Here is a 20,350-nt window from a genome sequence, read left to right on the forward strand (position 1 = left end):
TATGGAATTTGAGTATATGACTGACTTCTTGGTGCTACAATAATAATTGAAACCAAAATATGAGATTTGGCTTAGGATATGAGCTCCTTATAATACTGAGAATGTGCTTGGGATTAATTAAGGATTTCTCTCTGTCAAGAGAAAAACCTCTCGGATACCAATTTTATTGGTACCGTTTGGCCTGTTTGCTTTTGTGATTTTTATGGTAGATCTGTACCTTATCTACAGTTGTGTTCCTCATAAGCTAAGTACATTTTCATTGAACTTCTCCAGCACCTTGATCTCCCCTTCTCCTTTGCATTTGGGGACTGTTTGTCCATCTCTTCTGGAAGGAGCAACGTGAGAGGATGGTGCTGTTGGCCTTCCCCTGGAACAGGGAGCTGTGACAGGTACCGAGGAGCTACAAATATCGAATGCTTGGAGTGAAGCACTGTGGTGTCCTTGTGCCCAGAGTTTCATTGGGCACGGCACTGTGAAGTTATGTAGTAGATCCAAATAAATGCTGATCTTATGAGCAAAACATACCAGCCCTTCCTGCTACCAAAGGGTTGTTTGGGCACTGCTGAAGACAATAGCAATGTAATATCCTTCTGAAGCGTTTGCCAGCTGGCGCAGGACACCAAATCTTTTCATTCAGTTCATTCATTGCAGAATAAAGAAAACTGGCACGCTCAGAACATTTTAAAAATACATCTGTTCGGAACTTGCTTAGTTAATTTCCCACTTCATTACGAACGTCCTGATGGATGCGCACATCAGCAAGTGTAAAAGTTGGTTAGGTTCCATGAAATTCATAAAAAATCATTAAAGAAACATTACTATATCTTTCAAGTTTTGTATCAGTAAGAGTTGTAGTTTCAATTAAATGACAGGAAATTGAGAGCTGATAAAGAATTACTTTGTGGTTTACAATGTAACCGGTAGATCTGGATACCACATAAAATTACTGAGACAAGTGATAATACTTAGCTATGTCCATTCTTAGCTCTCAAGTCTCTCTGTTTTTCCAAGGGGCTCTGGGAAAAAGCAGATTGTTTATTTTTACAGATGAGAAACAATTAATTTCATCAAAGGACTTGTTGGGGTTGCACAGGTTATAGCAAGATTACCCATATTGGCTGTGTTTTAGTTTGGCCACGAGTCTGCAGAGACGAGCTCTGAACCAGCCGTGTCCGCGCTCCCTGGGCAGAGCTTGTGCGTGCGCCTCGTCTCTCTGTGTCCGGTTTCTCGGCACGGCAACTGGCTGGCTCCAGGCGGAAGTGAAAAAGGGACCTGATGTCCAGGCAGAGTGGATGGCCAAGGAATTTGGGTTCAACCTTAAGCTTGGCTGTGAAGTCATCTGTCAATAAAAAGGCTGTGTTGTTGGGTTAGACACAGAAATGGCAAGAGAACCTGCCTGGCCTACTTTAGTACTCTGTGCTTTAAAAGTTAGTACTATATAAATGAGGATGGTATTTAAAGAGGCACTGGCTAGAGCAACAATGCAGAAAATTTTTAACTTTGTACAGTGCGTAAGTGAATTAATATTTAGATCAGAATGAAAATTTTTCCATTTTTATGATATTTCACAATGATACACATTCTCAAATGAAGATGAGTCTTTCCCCCACGGGTACATTATATGAAACAAGAACCATCCCGTTCCCACATCTCTGAACCAATGCAAATATAGGCAGGTGGCACACCGGACAGGCATTCAAGTTTAGTGCAACAGAAATATCATAGTGCAGCTTTGTTTTAAGACAATTTACTAGAGTAGAAAATCCAGAATTTATTGGAAGTGTTCTTTACAATCAGATGTTTCCTGTTGCTGAAGATGTGTCCTGTTGCTGAGTGACTTTTCCCTTCCCATAAAGGGAATAAGTTTGAACTTTGAACCTGGGTCTCCTATCAGTTGCAGACAGTGCTGGACTGAAACTCTTCATATGCTTTGCTTGCCAAAACTTGCAGTCCCAGTTTTTACTGCTGTAAGCTTTCACATCTGTGATTAGGAAGTGTGCCTTTGCTGCATGTGTGTTGTCTTTATATATTCCCCATCTTGGATATTGAAAATGTTAGAATAACGCTGCTTGAACAATACACTTGAGATTGTAACTTCTTGTGGTGTCTAAGCGTGGGAGCACTACTGATTGTTTGTCACAGAGTACGTACGGAGGAGCTGAGATTACTACGAAGAGTGGTCTTACATATGTTTCCTTTGACCTTCAGTAACGCTGTGTGAAGTGGTGCGTAGGGGATGTCATAATTAGTGCCTTGAGTTTTCAATAAAGAATATGAGTAACTGAGAGCATCCCTGAGGCTGTGGTACAGAAGATGTTCTTGTAGTGGCCAGTGTTCTTAATACAGACCCATCTCACTGTGTTCAGAAAAAGGTGGAGAAGTAGGAAAATAGTTGTACTGTAGAAGAAAGAGCTTAGTAAAGCGGAATAAACCAAGCAATGGAGGGGAACACAACATTAATGCAAAAGTAGGATACTTAATAAATTAGTGAGGTGGCATTTATCATTACACTGAAAAAATTACTTAGCCCTTCCCTAAATCTGTCTTCAGTAAGTAAAGCAAAGCATTAGGAAGTGAAGGATGCCCTGTCAAGTAATTTATAAGTGCAGGCAATTGTTCTTGTGTTTTACTAAGTCTGAGGAAGGATGTTCGTGCTTTAGGTATCTAAGCGAGATCTCTGTGAAATAGAATTGAAATTATTTAGTTCCCTTCAGTTCCTTGGATATAAGAATTACCCACAATGTTGCGTAGTCATAAGTGGATTTTTTTCCAAATATTTTTTCTTTGGGGCAGGGAATGTTCTGAGACCGATCTTCTTGCCAAATGAATCCTGACAATAGCACGTCTTCTGAAAGTGGCACTGCTTTTGTGGGCTTCGTTTTCTGACTAGATGAAACATAAGGATTGTTTTTGTTATTACTGACTGGCCCTTTTGTCACTAAGTTATAAAGACCTTTGTGCATTAAGTGTTCCTTCTCTGGTATATGTTATGTAATAGAATATTGACCTCAATTAGAAAATAAATTTTTATGGCTCTTGGGGTGTTTGATCCTATCTGTTTCAGTACTCGGCTGAAAAAAGGAGACAGCTGAATGACAGACCCTTTTTGTTGTGGATGGTCTTCCAATTCTGTGGTAGAAAAGCAGCACCTAAAGTCTTTTTCTTCATTCTGACTCTGAATCAAAATTTTATTCTTTAATGTTGTTACTGCAATTGCCGTCCTCAGTCCAGCTGATGGAGCTCTGCAGGATATCTGGTCTCTGATGAAGGTTCAGAGGTAGAAATTACATTAAATGTTATTAAATATGGTTTGCAGTTCTGTAGGAGTCCATCGGAGTATCTGGAGAGCAGGGATATGGAATGAGAAACTTAACAGTGATCATGCATACAAGAAAGCCATGCAGACCTCAGAGCTTGAGTCTCTGTATGAGGATGTGCCAAATTACAGCCTTATGTTGTGATGTATTATTGTATTGCCTGTTTGGCTTGGTCTGCGGAGCGTATTGCTGTAATGAAATGTGGTATTGAGGCTGTGTTAAGCCTTTATTATTAAACTCTTATATCTCCTGTGGGACTGATGGTTTGTGGTTTCTCAGGACCACTTCCAAAGCAGCACGCAATAATTTTTTTTACTGATTTTCTTTTTTTTTTTTCCTGGGGAAGTTGGTTTATTGCTAAAGTCTGGTTTCGTTTTAAAAGAAAAAAAAAAAGAAAAAGGATAAGGATAGGAGAAGTTACTGGTTCAGCTTCTCTGGTTTCCAATAGGATGAGATGAATACCTACAAATCCTTGCAGGGATAATCTATAAAAAGCAAAAAAAAAAAAAAGTTAGTGGCTTCTTAGAGGGGCTTACTGTAAAAGTCTTAACTGAAGTTCTGAAACAGCACTTAGGTAAACATACAGGTTATATACAGTTCTTGATTAAATGTGGAATATATTTACTGTTCTCATTCTGTGTTGCCACTGCTTGTTTTCAGTTTGTATATTGCACTTTCATCAATGATGAAATCAAAGCAAAGACAGTATTTGCATTGGAGGTTGGTCCATGTATTTGCTCTTACATGATTTCAGGAACTTGACACAATTGAGCTTTAAGAGTGATTTCCACACATCTCAAGAGTGCCGTACCCAGGCATGATATTAAATGTTTGTCCTATGGTGTCCATAACTCTTTCTTAGAGTATGAAACTTAAGATGTTTTCCAACATGGCCTTGTTTCTCTGTCTCCTACAAATCTACAGTTTGTTGGTCAGGATCATCGGTCCTTTATGAAAATCCAAATCTTCATTTATTTTTCTGTTCAGAGACTAGAGTAGTCGAAAAGATACAGCAGTCTGTAAGAATAGCAGTTAAATAGTTATCTGATGTCTAGAAATGCCTAGACCTAAGGTGTGAAATATAAGCAGCAAGATGAGTAATTTAATTTACCTTTGTTGGGGACAGGGGAGTGTAGTGCAGAGTTACTCAGGCCCTGAGACAGCTCACAGTTAACAAAACAAACAGGAAGATTTGCAGGAGACCTAAGGTGGGGAACACTGGAGTGGAAAGGGGGGTGTGCATGTGAAGAGATAAGGGATCAGTGACACTTGAAGTGCATTCCTTGCCTTGAAATACAGCCACACACCTCATTCCTGGATGGCTTATCTGGACTGTGGTGCGAGTGCAGCAACAGATGTAGCCACCTCAGATTTGCAGGATTTTTTTTTTTTTTTTTTTTTTTACTTCATCACAAAACTGTGCAAATCCAGTTGTGTTCCTTCAAAGGCAAGTTCAGCGCTACATCCAGTATGGAGTATTGTTGGAACAGAGTTTAAATTTGTTCCCAGAGCAGCATTGAATCTGTCTGCACAGTCTGTCTTAGAGCTCCTGGTTCTTGAACCAAACAGGATCCTCGTGTGTGTTCCCTCTTCCAGGAGATCTCACCACTATGGGTTTCATGTGGCACTCCTCTGTGGAGCACGTTCAGGTACACAACACTTTGCTGGGGGATGACGGAGCAGATTTATGTGTTGGTCCAATTTTTCATGCTGTAGTTGGATAGTGGGTGGGAGGGGAAGGTGACCCAGAGCACAGGTCCCAATGCAACTTTGACCCAAAGTTGACACAAAGTGACCCAAAGCAACTTTGCAGTCTGGCTGGTGAGGTCTTAGACCTTGTTACTCCTAGCACTGAGTGCCTTCTAAATAAGTGAGTGTTTCTGCTCTCTTTGCTGCTCCTGACGTATTGGTTCCAATACAGAATTGCATTTGTATTTTGCTGTGTCTTGTTTGGGTTTTTTTTCCTTTTTTTTCTTTTTTTTTTAAACTGCTGTAGCCACTGAAAAAATGATTGTAGTTAACATGAAAACAGATGTGAAAGGCTGGCATTGTGATGTATGCAGCCTTAAGCTGTGTGTCTTGGCAAGTTATTGAGTGTCAGATTGCATGATTTGGGCAAAAAGGCTGCACTACAGTTAAGAAGGCAGAAAAAACACACTTAAACTGCTTTATGGAAGTAGGTAGCTGAAAGGTTAGGGACTGCTCCTTCAGACATAAACACTTCTTGGCACTCAAAGCAAGGGCACGTGTAAGTGGGTATGTTTTACATTGTGTCTTATTAAGTTTTATTTGCCTTTGAAAGATAGAACAGACTCAGGGCCTTGGGGGAAGGCACTGGGCACAGACTAAGCAGCCACTTTGGAAAAAACTGTAGAAAGCTGGGAGGACTGTGAACTTAGTGATATCTGAAAGAGATTTGAAGCTAGAAGCAAAGAAGCTGTTCTTGGAAGCAGGACTCTGTGTATTTGCAAATAAATCTGTCTTGCCTCAAAGAAACGCTTATTTCCATCATAGAATCATAGAATGGTTTAGGTTGGAAGGGACCGTAAAGATCTAGTTCCAACCACTGTACCATGAGCAGGGACATCTCCCACTAGACCAGGTTACTCAAAGCCCCTTCCAAGTGGGCCTTGAACACTTCCAGGGATGGGGCATCCACAAATTCCCTGGACAACCCGTTCCAGTGCCTCACCGCCCTTATAGTGAAAAATTTCTTCCTGATATCTAATCCAAATCTACCATCTTTCATCTTCTGAAAAAAATAACCTGTAGCTCTGAATTTGGCTGAGTGCCAATAGCTGTCTGGGTGGAAGAAGGGTGACATGAGTGTCTTCTCAGTCTTTTTCAAGTTCACAGCTTCTTCCCTTTTGAAGTGTTAATGCCAGAATGTAACACAGTATTTTAATAAAGATCTGTGCTTTGTGAAATTACTTGCAGAGGGAAGGGGGGGAATTGACTGTAATGCAGGTTATTCACGGTGAGTTTGGTTGTTGAAACTGTGAAACTAATAGTAACGTGGAGGACTGTATTGGAAAAGGGAGCTCACATACTTACTCTGCTTGTAATTCTTTTTGTTTATAGGAGGAAGATAATGTTCTCAGTTAAGGGAATGAAACATTACACTATTTTTGTGGGCTGCAATAATGGTATTAATTTGGTGCTTGCAATGCTTTTCAGCCATTCTTAGATAAAATATTAGGACTTATCTGTAATGTTTGAATGCAGAATATATTGGAGGAAAATGAACATTTAAATTGGGCATTAACTACAAAGCAATAGTTTATGTTGATAAAAATCAAGTTTTTTAAAAGTAGAACCCCACAGAGATACTTCAGAATTAATTGATGGCAGATGAATTTAACGCAGTTAAAATGAATTAAACCCCTTGCTATTTAGAATAATATAAAGATGTCTAAATTTTATTCCCAAAAGAGGAAATACAGTTGTTAAGTCCAGATGGATTTTTATTTTTATTGGAATAAGTTTTGAGACTAGTAATATCTATCTTTTTTTTTTTTTAATGTTGCTACCATAGTGCTGGATATGGGACAGCACAGACCTGCTTTTAAAAAGTTGTTTTAAATCCAGTTACATGAACAGTTTTACTAGTTTATTTTGAAAATTAGCACTTTCTTATTGAATTTGTGAGATTTGGAAAATAAGTACGAGGATGATGTACAGTATAGAAGAGCCAAGAGCTCAGTCCTATGTCAGGTTATTGTCAGCTGAAAAGTGGTAACTGTCCATGTCTGCGATTGTAGCCTGCCCAAATGTAAGGTGGTGCAGCGGGAGCTTAACCTCTTTTCAGCACCCTAAATGTGACTGTGCTTGGGCTTTTTGCCTTGCACTGAGGGCTTGCGCTGAGGCAGGTGCTCTGGTGCTGCAGTAGATGAGTGATCAGTTGATCACATCTGAGTTGCAAAGAGAAACTTCAAGGGATTCAATCCGTTCGTTTAGCTGAAGATGAGAGGCATTTCTGCTATTGCTGTGTCAGTTTAAAGCTTCTCATTCCATAAAATTATTAATCCTATCATGGTGGTTATTCTTTGCTGTGTTTTACCCATTGACAAGTTGTCTTTAAGTTCAGGGCCTGATTATGCTCCACTGGTGGTGGAGTAGAATTCAGTAGACTTTCTCCTTCAGTTGGGATTGGCATCAAAATGGATGGCAAACCAGGAAGCTTACTACTAAAATGAGTGTTGGTTTGTCTCAAGAATACAGCTGGGGAAAAAAAAAAGCATCATTGAGCACGGTATCGTATTGCGGCTCCACTTTAAACAAAACATCAAATTATTACTAATGAATTTTGCAAACAGGTTCTAGGCTGGAAGAGTGGTATATAAGGAAAATTAATTACTAATAAAGGGGTGAGCTAAGTGCAAGCAGGCAATAAGTGTTTCTACATGGCCAAATGTCAAGTTGCATGTACATAAACTAGGAACTGTAAATCACAATTGAAGCAAAGTGTGCCTCATCATATGAAACAGTGACTAAAAGTATTGGGCATTAACTGGTGAGCAAGAGTTGTCATTGTGGTCATGGATAAAAGTGCTGTTGTTATCCCCAGATGGCAGAGGTTACATTTTCTTGATACTTGGCACACATGCTGTATATAGTACAACGGTGAAGGAAACTGATATATTGAAATGTGTTCAGCTGGGGAGCTACTAGTGTGAGTAAAGATGTGAAAAACATGGTGAGAACTGCAAGGACCATAAAATACTTGGCTTAGCAAACAGTGTCAGGGAAGAGCTAGTCATAACAGGTGAGTCCCCTAAGTGGGGACAAAATATTGATAATACATTTAATAAGAAAAAACTCTCCAGTCTGGCAGTCAAAAGCCTATTATGATTCAGCTTTGGTACAGTTGATCAAGCTTATTAGGCATAAAATCAAATTATTTTCAATAAATTGTAGCTACTTTGGGTAATGACATCATGATTTGTTGCATACTCCGGTGTTCTGCCTTTTGCTAGATGCCTGTTGTTTTGTCTGGCTGGTGAAGAAGTTGTTCTGCTTCCTGGTGGAAGGGAGCATAAGGAGCTATTTAAGCAAAATAACAAGAAAATGTTACAGCAAGAAATGGTGTGAAGAAAAAGGGGAAAATGAACTTGTACTCTTGTGTTACAGATTCAGTGGTTCTTTCCTTTGACTCCGTTGGACATACAATAGGCTCAGGTACAACATTGCGTTCTTCTCTATCTCCCACCTCATGACAAGGCTTCTTCTTAATTGGACATGGTAGCCATGTTGGGAGGCAGGTCACCGAGTCAGACTTTTGTGGGAATCAACCATCTAGCCAAAGTGGGTAAATAGGTCCTTTTGTAAGTGTAGTGGAAGTATTAAGGGTCTTAGTGCAACATGAGGATTAACCTGTGGGATCCCCTTCCTTACCCAGCGATGCAGAAGACCTGGACACATTAGATGCGTTAGTGATGTGGTTTGTGCTTCTTTTCTCATGTGAAAGGCATTAAGATGATGTCACCCACCAGCTGAAGAAAAACTGTTCCATGCTACTAGGAGAGTTTCTCAGCTAAACAAACAGTTGAGTTATTTGGGGAAAGACATCAGGAACGATTCCAGGAAGGAGAAGGCAAAAGAGTCATAGCTAAACAAATAGGGCTGGAAAGTTGGTTTTTTTGGGGGGGTGGGGGTGGGGGGTGGGGGTTGGGGGGGGTGGAGATTGACCAGCATTATATAACCCCTGAGCAAATCCTGCCCAATCTAATTTCCTTTGGAACCTGAGCATGACCTTCAATTAAACTGAACCAGAAATCAAAAATTCTTTTGCATTGGGGGGACTTCATGAAACCAGTAACTATCCATTTGGCTATGTGTAATATGTGAGCTGTAGCCAAGGCACACCATAGCAAGCGTGATACTTGATGCAATTCAGTTTACAGTGTATATATAATGATATATGAAGTCCAAGGGAAAAGCTAAGAATTACTCTTATAACTTAAAACCCCTTAACATTTAAAAGATGGGGGTATTTACTGTCTTGTAGAAAAGAAAAAATAATCCAAATGAAGGTTTTGTATTTTATCTTGCTTACTTTCCTCTTAGGTTGATAGGGGGAACATGCTGCCTTCCAACATAGCACCTGTCTTCTCCCTGCACAGTTTGAAAGAGAGCCTGCTGCCTGACACTAACAGCAAAGCTTGAACCCAGATTTCTGATTTACTAACCCCCAAGCTAGTGGTAGTAACTTGCTTTGTTTACAGCATCCCAAATGCTTTCTGCTCTCCCTGCATCTTCTCTAAAACTTGTATCTGGAAATGGATCTGTTGTGGGTGCATGGTCTGATGCGAGAGTATCTCTAGGGTGCTGAGTGCAGAGTGGATATGTTGTTGTGTTTATGGGGGAAAGAGACCCTCTATTAACTCCCTTCTGCTAATTAATACCAGTCATAACTGAAGTGTGTTGTTGCGTGCCTCCTTCTGTACGGTTTCTTAGTCTGCAAAAGTAGGGGTGAAGTTGCATAGGTTTGAGATACAAAATCTGTGAGTAAAATTCAGGGAAGTACTTTGATCACAGCTGAGAGTGTCTGACTCGGCATACTTACACTGGAGTTATGCTGGATTGATGTTGGTACAGCTAAGAAGACCAGAATTTGTCCCAGAGTAAAATTTTCAAATATTACCTACTACAGATTTTTTTTTCCTAATACTATTTTGGCTTCTAACTGATGTGAACACTGTTAACCCTGTGGATAGCTTCCAGTGCAGGGTATCTATGGAGTTAATCACAAATGTTGGGTTATGATACTACCAAAAGGGTGGTAAACTTAGTTATGAAAAATAGCTCAACTGCTCCATGTTTTGGAGTTCTGTTAATATGGAGGGTGGGAGACAAGCTAATGAAAGCCAACGGACTGACTGGGTCTGTTTTAAAAGCAGTGGTCTTTGTTCTGCTTGTATATCGCAACTCAAGCTTGGATTGGTTAGGAGTAAGACAGTAAAATTTGATCTTTTGTAAACTCTTCCGCTGCGACAAGATTGAATTTCTTCATTGAAGAAATATGAAGAAAACTGATGTATTTGAGAAGGGAGGCTCAGAAATGTCCAAGAGAGCTGTGTGTTTATTGCTTTCATATTTAGTACTTTGCATTCACTGTACTGCAACCTTTCACTTGCTCTGAACTGATATGTGTAATAAGATGTCAAGATGTGTGATGTCTGTCCAACTGAGGGATAGCTTTCCTTGTTGAACAGGAAGGAGAGAGAGAAAAACTGTGGCTATTGTGCTTCCGCTGTCCATCCCATCTCACCTTGCTGCAGACCCAGGAAAAGACAGAGCCCAGAAAGAACCCAAAGAAACAATGGCAGCTCCAGGCCCAGCCATTCCTAGTAGGTGATGTTTCAGGTTGGGGTAAGAAGGGACTAAAGTTACATACTTGAAAACATAAAAATACATATACCTTTTTTTCTGTATTAGTCAGAATTAAACAGCTGTGAATAAATCTCCCTTTTAAGATTTCATGCTGCTTAAAACCAGTACTCATTGACTTATACTTGCATATTAAACAGCTTCTAAGAATTGTTCTTTTGTAATTGTTAATCGCGCCATGTTAAGGGCAATGTTTTGTTGCAGCTTCTGTATTTTATTTGAATTGTTTGTCCTTATCTTGATTTTCCCCTTAACTCTTTTTTCCACATGCAAATCTTAGTTCAGGGAGGTTGGAAATCTGTCTTTATGCATTTCAGATTAATGACGCTGTCTAGGTTATTCTGGATAAACGTTCTGAACTCAGTGTTCAGAAGATTATCTGGCTGTGGAGCCTTAAAGTACTGCTTTGAGGACGATTATTAGCCTAGAGGACATGAGAATCAAATATGCTTGGAGTGAGACTGAACTGTCTGACGTTCGTGCTGTGGTATAGCCTTCATGAGTCCAGATGTTTTTGTGATTCTCTTCACGACTGCCCCTTCCCTTGAAAGATAAAGTTTTGAGAAGCAAAGATAAATGCTTAATGGGATGTCTAGGCCAGTGTTTCAGCTGAAACCATTTCAGAAAGGAAAGTGTCATGCTCTGAACTTGGGAAACATTAAGCAGGACATAGGGTGTTTGAAGAGACCTAGATTTCATTTGCTTGCCATAGACAGCTAGTACTCTTGTATTTTTTTCTTCCCTCTCTAGTTGCTTTGTTTTACTTCGTTGCTAGCAAATCAAACACGGGACCTTGAAAGTCAGATTTATACCCCTGCTATTTTTGTTCAAGACGACTTCTACCTCCTGTGTCTGAGAGCAAGTTACATTTTTCTTCTCTGAGCCTCATTAGGGCAGGAGTGCATTGAATGTGCAACTTTCCCATCTGCTGATGTGCTTGCTGGAAGTATTGAGGTTCTAAATACCTTATGGCTGTAGGCTTACACTGTTGTTAGACGTATTTGATTGCAGTACTGGCCACTGGTTGTATAGCAGTTCTCACTGCAGGCTTAAAATGCAGTAGTTCAAACTTCTCAAGCAACCATGTGTTATCTGGGTCTTGCTCAAATTGTTTGACTATTTTAACTTTGTTGTTGTTGCTTTTTTTTTTTTCTTTTGAATTTAATTCTTAACCCTTATCAAAAGTTTGGCTTGACTTATGCAAAGAAAATGGGGCTTTTAAAATTTGGTTTAGAGTAGCATATCTGCTGCTGCTCATCTGCTTGTGAAAGCCTCCGTGGAAGACAGTGCTTCCAGATGCTGAGTTCACAATGATAGTGGAGTAATCATCTGAGAGTTTAAATCCGTGCCTATTTAGGAGTTTGCTGTTAGTAATTCCTTATGCTAAAGTCTTTAACCATTTTTGGGATAAGCTGTGGGAACTATGAAGGAAACTTTCTCTGTTTCCTTCAGCTGCTGAAGGTGTTCAGATAACCATTTTGTGAAGGAAGAGAATACAACTCCAGAGTGAATTTGGTGCCTACTTTCCTATGTTTTGGATGGAGAGAGGATGGAGGCCAGGAATTAGGAATACAACTGAAATCATCAGGTATCAAATTGGTAGCATAGTAACAGATTCCTAGCAGGAGAGAAAAACATTGGTGACTTGCAGAAGATCACTTGCTGTTCTTTGGCTTTGTCAATTAAAATCTGGTAGTATAGGTGGCTACAAGTACAAACTCTGATCTTTCCCAGATTTCTAGGTTAGTGGTTATTAGTTTAGATATTATGTTAATTAATAGAATTTGTGAAGCTCTGGTAGATGTTCTTGGTTTGATGTAAACAATTTGAATTTACGTTTGGAGCTGATGTGGTTCTAGTGAGTTGGGTTTTTTGTGATATTTTTTTTCCCCAAACTGCATTTCTGACTGTCTTAATGCTATGTGGTAGTGATGGGAAAGGAGAGGTGAACTTATTATGCTGCAGTTTCCTGCATTCCTGTGAAGTAGAAAAGACTATATATTATTTTTTTTTCTGCTGGCTTTAGTGGCTTTATTCTGCAAAAATGCTTTTCCCTTTTCATTTTTGATTAATGAAGTTCTACTTCATTCTTTATTTCTTTGAGCTGTAGACTGTGGGAGCTGCTTGAATCTTTGCCAATTACTGTCATGTATCGGTTGCATAGTCCTTATGTGACTTTGCCAGCATGTTCAGTATCATCATCTGTCTTCTTATTAACGCTCTATTCCTCCAATTGAAAATACAGCTGTGAATGAGTTGAGGTGCAAATGCCAAGAAGTGGCTTACAGAATACCTCAAAATAAAAGTATTTTAATGGGATTTTTCTTTATCACGTGGCATCCCTCTGCATCAAGTCAGTACATCTTGTAAGTCACTAAAAGCCAATATAGATTACTGTTTTGTTAATATTGTTCTTGACTTTTATTAGGAAATACGATACAATTTCTAAAATAAAGAACATGTCAGAAGGTTCAGTAGGGCAGTGTTAAATACATTAGCCAAGTGGATACATGGTAGTAAATGAAACAACGGTTTATATAGCAAAGGTTGCAGTCTGGCTTTGAACAGATGCCTCCCTGGGAAAAGAAAAAGGGCATATGCAGTTCATAGGAGGAAATTTTTCATCTTCCTATTGGAGTCTTTCATAAATTTAGCTTAAAGCAATCAGTTGCTTTTCTACTGTTGGAGGTTGCTATAGTTTTATTCGAAAAAAAATTCTAAGGAGTTATATAGTCTACCACATTAATGTAACCAGAACCTTTTGAAATGTAATATGCTAGAGTGACCGCTTGTTTTGTTTTACTTATACCTATTTTGGAGGTAAGACAAGCAGGCAAAAGACCTTCCTGATGGATGACCCATACAGCGCTATCAGCAAGTGATTGCTTATTTGTTCTTTCTGTGCTTGGAGGATGAATAATGTAGTTGCAGTGTCTAATGAAGGAGACCCCTCTGGTGTATTGCTTTCCTCAGGCTGTAAAGCTGGGCCAGATGTCTTTGGGGGCCCCAATCAGGAATTACAGGGGGCGGGGGGAAGGAACCCACCTTGAAGTTAAAGGGCTGGAAGTTACTTTCTTTGCTGATAAATCTGAAACAATAAGTAATATCCTCATGATTTTAGGTGTCATCAGGGCACAGAGGGGGTTGTGACTGGAGGCAGATTTCCCCCTTCCCTGCTTTAAACTCACAGGTTTGTATTTCTGTTGTGCTGATAGTGCTTGGTGTATCTATTTCCATCAAATATGGCTATTTTCATCAGGTGCAGTATCGGGAAAATGAACATTGAACTAGGTGCAGCAGGATTGGTGTCTTTAGGTTAGTTTGTACAGCCTGAACATTTTTAGAAGTGAAATTCCAAGTTTTGCTGCCGATGTTGGGGATTGGTCTAAGGTTCTCATTTTTTTTGCTGCTTAGAATATCACCCAGCCATTTTGGCTGAAATCACAGAATCACAGAATGGTCAGGGTTGGAAGGGACCTCTGGAGATCATCTAGTCCAATCCCCCCACCAGAGCAGGGTCACCTACAGCAGTTGCACAGGACAGCGTCCAGGTGGGTTTTGAATGTCTCCAGGGTGGGAGACTCCACCACCTCTCTGGGCAGCCTGTGCCAGTGCTCTGCCACCCTCAAAGTAAAGAAGTTCCTCCTATGTTTAGATGGAACTTCCTATGTTCAAGTTTGTGCCTGTTACCTCTTGTTCTGTCACTGGGCACCACTGAAAAAACAATGTTTCCATCTACCTGGCACCCTGCCTTTAAGTATTTAGAAGTATTGATTAAGAAATATTCTAGGGAGAAGGGAAGGATGAGCACGTTTCAAGTTTATGATGTTTTCTTAAAAATTTAAGTTATTCACTCTTTTCAGAGAATAAAATAGAAAAAATAAAACCAAACCCCACAACCCACCTCTCAAGCAAATATTGTACCAGCAGTTATCAAAATGTTCTCTGTACTTCTTGCTTTGGTTCTAGTTTTCTAGACCAGGCGCTCCAGGTAGAAGGAATAATATTGTCAAGGAAGTTCTTTTGCTCTCCAGAAAAAAGGGAGCCTAAATGAGGCTACATTAGAAGTTCTTGAAGAATCTTTTTTTTTTTTTTTTTTTTTTTTTCCACACTCATGGTTGAATGTCAAATGGACAGATAGTTCTGTGCAGACGCAGATTGGCGAGGCATGCTTCTAGCACTGGGCTGCAGAGGTGAAGCAGTTATCTTTACAGATGTCAGTTCTGCTCCTTCTGCTTTTTTTTACAGAGCAAGGAAAGGCACTAAGGACTGGGTCTTATCTTGCCAGTACATCTGGGGTTCTCCCTGCTGTTACTTGGATAACCTTGAGAAAAAGGCTGTTAAACTTGTATGCAAAAGAGTAAATGGGGATACGGAAGGAACTGGAACATAGACTTTAGGAGGTGGGCATGCAGTCTATGCAGGGACAGGGCTACTGAGCCCAGGTGGCCTCAGCTCTACCCCTTTTGAACTTGGCTCTACATTCTTCTTATTTTTTTTCAGTTATTTAAATAGCCTCAGAAAAGAATGCTTTCATCAGTAAGTTCTATCACTGAAGAGGTTAAAGTTGAAAATCCTAATTAAAGGATGCAACATTAAGTCCTTGTTTGTCCAGTGCTTTCATTGTTGCTCAGTAATCCTGAGTGGTATTTTTTTAACCCTGGAAGAAAACCATTCTTTTGTCCTTTCCAGTTGACCCATTGCATATGACTTCTTTTTTTTTTTATTAATTCTTTCTTGTCTCTGGAGTTCTAGCAGAATTGCTTTACATCTGCTGAACTTTTGTAACTGTCCATATGTGTTTTCTTAGTCTAAGGTGAATGTGAGGTGTTCGACCTTTTTCATTGCAGGGTAAGTCATTTTACCTGGCCTTTGCCACAGATGTAGAACATGCATGTGGACAGTGACCAAGGCTTAGCGTGGTTGCAGCCTCAGTTCAGCAGAGACCAAACTGCACTGGACAGGATGAAATGTATCAGGGTGGTCTGAGCTGTTCTTGACAGAATTTCTGTCTCCTGAGTGTCATACTGATTTCTTTGACAAGCACAAACATTTTGAATAAAATAGCTAAAATTGATTGTTCTGCCTTCCCTCCTGGACTTACAATTAGCATTTAAACACAGAACTAAGCCGCATATAGCCCATCTTTTTAAAAAGTTTAAATTAATTTTCTGTTTCTTTGGGCAAAGTTATTTGTACTGTGCTTCTAAGTAGCTAGATGCTAAAGGAATAGTATTCAAGTCATCAGTGAAACCATTTACGGGTAGCTTGGAAGGATAAAACCAGTGAGCCAAGTTAATTCCTGGATTGTTGATTTCCGATTAGTAGCATAAGGGGAAAATTTTGCGCATTTGCTTGTATGTAGCTATATTGGCTACAGATGGAAAATGCAGTTTGAAAACTTGATAGATACTGTACACTGTGCTTTATGGCTTTTTGGGTGGTCTGCATGGAGTTTACAGACATTAGACGATGCATTTCTCACTTGCTGCCTGGTAGCTGGATTTCTGTTGGATACTTGGGAGAAATTTCCATGCTAATGCCAGCGCAGAATTTGGCACAGGATTTGCATCATTTATAGAAATTGCTATGCTTGGCTGTACTTCTGTTCATATAATCCTAATTATGTGCTTTATTATGAAATTGTTGTCAGTTATTAGATTCTTATTCAATTCCAATCTTCCTGGAAATGTAGAAATGCATTTTATTTCTGACCTGAGAAGACCTCTTGTTCTTATGGGACATGATGAAACTTCATTTCTCGTGTTCATTCACTTCTGTGCTTTGTGCAATGTTTTTGTGTATCAGCTCACTTGGTGAATAAGGCTTTAAACTAAGGTGATGGGAGGTGAAAGCAACCTGTAGGTTAAGGCACAGAGAGGTTACGTGGGTGCCCAGGCAGGCTCTTGGAGCCAGAATCTTCAAGGGAGGGAAGGGTAGGAGCAGGATTGCCCTTTTCTCTAGCAGTGAGCTGTGTGATCAGCTCAGTCCATCTCCTGTAATCATCACACCCTGACTATATGGTATTTTAGATTCACTTGTACTGGTCCTTGGTTTAGCGGGTCTGCGTTCTGTTTTAAGTTAAATACATAACTCCAGACAAAGATTGCCTTTTCCGGCAGCTGGGCTGTATGTGTTTGGCTTTCTCCAGGTATTTTGGGTTTTATCTGCCTTTGGTGAATCCAGACCGTTTCCAGCCAGTGTGTGAGCTGCACTGTTGTGTGTCGCAGTGACTTTTGGCCACTGTGTTCTTAGTGATACAGCTAAATGATACTGGAAGTCTGTAACAAGACTCCGATTTTTGCTATAAAGCAAGCTAACTTTGAATCCGTAATTTAGAGGCGCCTAGTGTCTTTCCTGGGGGAGCAGCATGTGATAGAGGTTTATTTCCAAGCCAGTAGTAACTCTGTGACTTGAAGAAGTCCCAGTGAATGTGAGATGGCCCGAGGCGAGGGCAGCATTTCTCTGCCTGCAGTAGTTTGCACGTTTCACCAGCCAGCGGGAGGAGGGAGCATAGGTGCTTCTGGTTTGATGTTACAGCCTGAAAGGATAATTTACACCCTATTGAAAATCAAGAACACACCTGTGCTTCTAGTTTGAAACTAAAAATGTTGTTTTCATACATTTTTTGGAAGGTACCTGTTGCAAGATAGCTGACATATATAATTTTACAGGATTACTTTTTACCTCAGTAATCAGCAGTGAACATCAAAAGTAACCACTTGAAATCCAGGGAAGGTGAAATGCATGTGACAAACAGAAGGTAAATCTTATGAAACATTGCAATGGAGTTATGTCATCTGTGGCACTTAGCGTTTAGTATGTGTGTGTTTTCTGGTGCTTTGGTTGCAAAGCACACGAAGTGCTGAGTTAGAAAGCCCAGGATGTCATTGTAGTTATGAGGTGATGTATCTCTTACTGCATTTCCTCTTGTATTTCCTGCAGGGAAGAAGGGAATGTTAGCTTGAATGGGATAAGACTGATGACAGTTTGGTCAGTGGCTGTAGATGTTTGTTAAAAAAAATAATAAATCTCCATTGCTGTTTGCTCAGTATGGATGTTGGCTTTGGAAGGAGTAAGGGTTAATAAAAATGTAAGGCATATTTTTTTTTCCCCAGAATGGATACTTTCCTATGCACAATCCTGCATGTGGGGGAGTTAAGGTTGGACAGGAAATTCTTGCAGGAGGAATAAACTTGGAAGTTAGGAGGAAAGCAACACATGGGGGAAGCGCAACTGTCAGTATGGGGAAGGTGGAGGAGAGATGGACGGGTGCACCTCTAACATCAAGTACAACAGGGATGGTGGGTGGCACGCAGGTGCTGGCAGAGAAGGGATCGTATGTGCCAATATTAAGACACACATGTTCTGCAACTTCTGTTACCTGAGTTATGTCAAACATAATTCTTCCCTTGGCTTGGAAATTAAATCTGAAAAGGATCAAAATCAATGGCGCAGTTTACACTGACCTATCTGGTGCAATCGTGTTGTCTCAGGTACATGTCTAGGCTTTCCTGTTCTGTCGGTAAGTAATAGCATGAAAAGATTGTGATCTTGTTAGGTAAACTACTGATCCTTCAGATCAATAAGCTCTGGAGGGATTATCTTTTAGTTCTGTTTGTATTGGGTCTTTTTTATTGTATGGCAGTGAGACCCAATGGTTCTCAGGGTGAGGAGGCCCCAGAGCTTAACACAATGCAAGAAGGACACTACACCTTTTAGTTTTTCTTGTGTATCTCATGTGAATTCTAATAGTTTTATTTTTTGTATCAAGTCCTTGATTTACAAGATCACAATGTATTCAAAGATGCTGAATGCAAAGCTTGCTTTATAGAGGAGTTACAGATGTTCTGAGTGGTATCTTGGTTCATTCTAGTGATTTCTAAATTATTGATTATCCACACGTTCTCATGCTTTAGTATTTCCTGGAGATTCAGAAATGTTAACTTGGGAGTACCTTGAAGTAACAATAATCTGTGATGACAGCTGCTAGCAACTGGAAATTACAGTACAGCTATTTTCAGTTAGAAATAGTAATTGCCCTTCCATAAGGAAGGTTTTGGTGCCTTTTGCAGTGGAGACACTTGCAGTTTTTATGATATTGTGTCCCTTGCTTTTGTTTTCCAGAATATGACAAACTGGGCTTTCTCCTGAACCTGGACTCAAAATTGTAAGTAGAACAGTAGGACTCTTTGTTTCTGTAGTTACACATTTCTGTTGTAAGCAACTTCTAAGTCACCTGGGCAGTTGGGTCAGTGGACTATACACTTCTGCCTGGGACAGCCAAGTCCTGCAGCAGCCTGGCAATTATGACTTCTTTCCTTACACTAGGCTTTGATGGCCAGCTTGGATTGTGGTTCACTGTCATTAGTTCCTTAATGACTGATCAACAGGCTATGAATGTCCACCTGAAGCCATGAATGTCAGTCTGCTCTAGATATCCTACTGTTAATCTTCCAAATGAGGAAAAATACATTAAACATTTGAAAGCAAGAGGAATGTCAATCTGCAATTTACTGGGATGCTTAGAAGTTTATATTTCCTTTCCACTTGTTTCTTTAAAAATGGCTACTAATATTTTTGTTTGTAAACTGGAGTGGAAAGAACCTGAACAGGAGCAGTCACCATTTGCTGTGTCAGAAGAACAACAAAGTGCTGAAGGATGATACTCTATCATGGGGTTTTTTGCCATAAATCAGTCAAATTGAGACTGAACTTCCTAACACTAGGGGTCACTAGCCACTCTGTTTCTGAGGTCAACACACAGCCCTGTGGAAATTTTCATATTGGGAGCAAAGAGACTTCTAAAAACCTTCTGCCTCTACTCCTTAAAAAGGCATTGGAACAATCTAGTGGCTTTCAATGACTTGAAGAGGCATCCCCTGTACAATGTATCATATTAATGTAAAAGCCATTCTTAATGTTTCGAAAGTTTCGTTGTACTTACAGGGTGTAACATTAGAGTTTTGAGTTGAGTCTTGCTGAGCAGCTTGAGAGCTTCCTTAATGAAATAAAAGCCTCATAAGCATGTTGGGAACTGCTGTTTGCAGGAAATGTGAAAGTCTCTAGGTAGGAGAGACTGGGTGTATAAACTTAACTATAGTAACTTATTTGGCTGAAAGGTGCTATAGAAAAACACATATGAGAAAAAAGGAATATGGATTTTTTTTTTTTTTTTCCTAAAAGCTCTGTATCTCATTCAGTGTGCAGGAAAGATGGTGTTTACTGCATGAATATCTGGTCAAAGTTTCTTTCTGGTCTCATTTAATGTAGCAGTCTGGGGTTTTTTTGCGTGCTGTCTGCAACCCTTGCTGGTTGCACAGTTACCAATTTTCTTTATTGAATTTTATGTTTTGGGACATCCTTGTGATTTAGAGACAATAGCAGATTTACCCTTACAGCACTGTGGGATGAGATGATATGCTATCTTCAACTTAGATATGTAGAATTCAAAGCAAAAAGATTAGTCCAAAATTGTGAAGTGGGGAAGTAACCTTTGAATTAACGTCTTGGTGTTGGTAAGGGGAAGAAAGTTTAAGTTTTTAAGTAGTCTGATTGTTGTTTTTTTTCCAGACTACTATGAATATTTTGTAATGTCCGATTTATTGAACATTCCCATTGACTGTCCACATACTTTTGGCATA

General features: G+C 39.8%; 1 protein-coding gene across 3 annotated transcripts in view; it reads left to right on the forward strand.

Annotated features, from left to right (window-relative positions):
* The window catches only part of ST3GAL3 (ST3 beta-galactoside alpha-2,3-sialyltransferase 3), a 183,882-nt gene that overhangs the window by 29,320 nt on the left and 134,212 nt on the right, over positions 1-20,350 (forward strand). The window contains exons 2-4 of one of the 3 annotated variants that reach the window (XM_082483417.1): positions 8,448-8,495; positions 10,515-10,670; positions 18,834-18,876. In XM_082483417.1, coding sequence (XP_082339543.1) covers positions 8,448-8,495; positions 10,515-10,670; positions 18,834-18,876 — 247 coding nt within the window. The remainder of the gene's footprint in view (positions 1-8,447; positions 8,496-10,514; positions 10,671-18,833; positions 18,877-20,350) is intronic. The other 2 variants (XM_082483416.1, XM_082483418.1) reach the window with 2 other exon arrangements.

Source organism: Vanellus vanellus (assembly GCF_965231255.1).
Source record: "Vanellus vanellus genome assembly, chromosome: 5".
Classification (NCBI taxonomy): Eukaryota; Metazoa; Chordata; class Aves; order Charadriiformes; family Charadriidae; genus Vanellus; species Vanellus vanellus.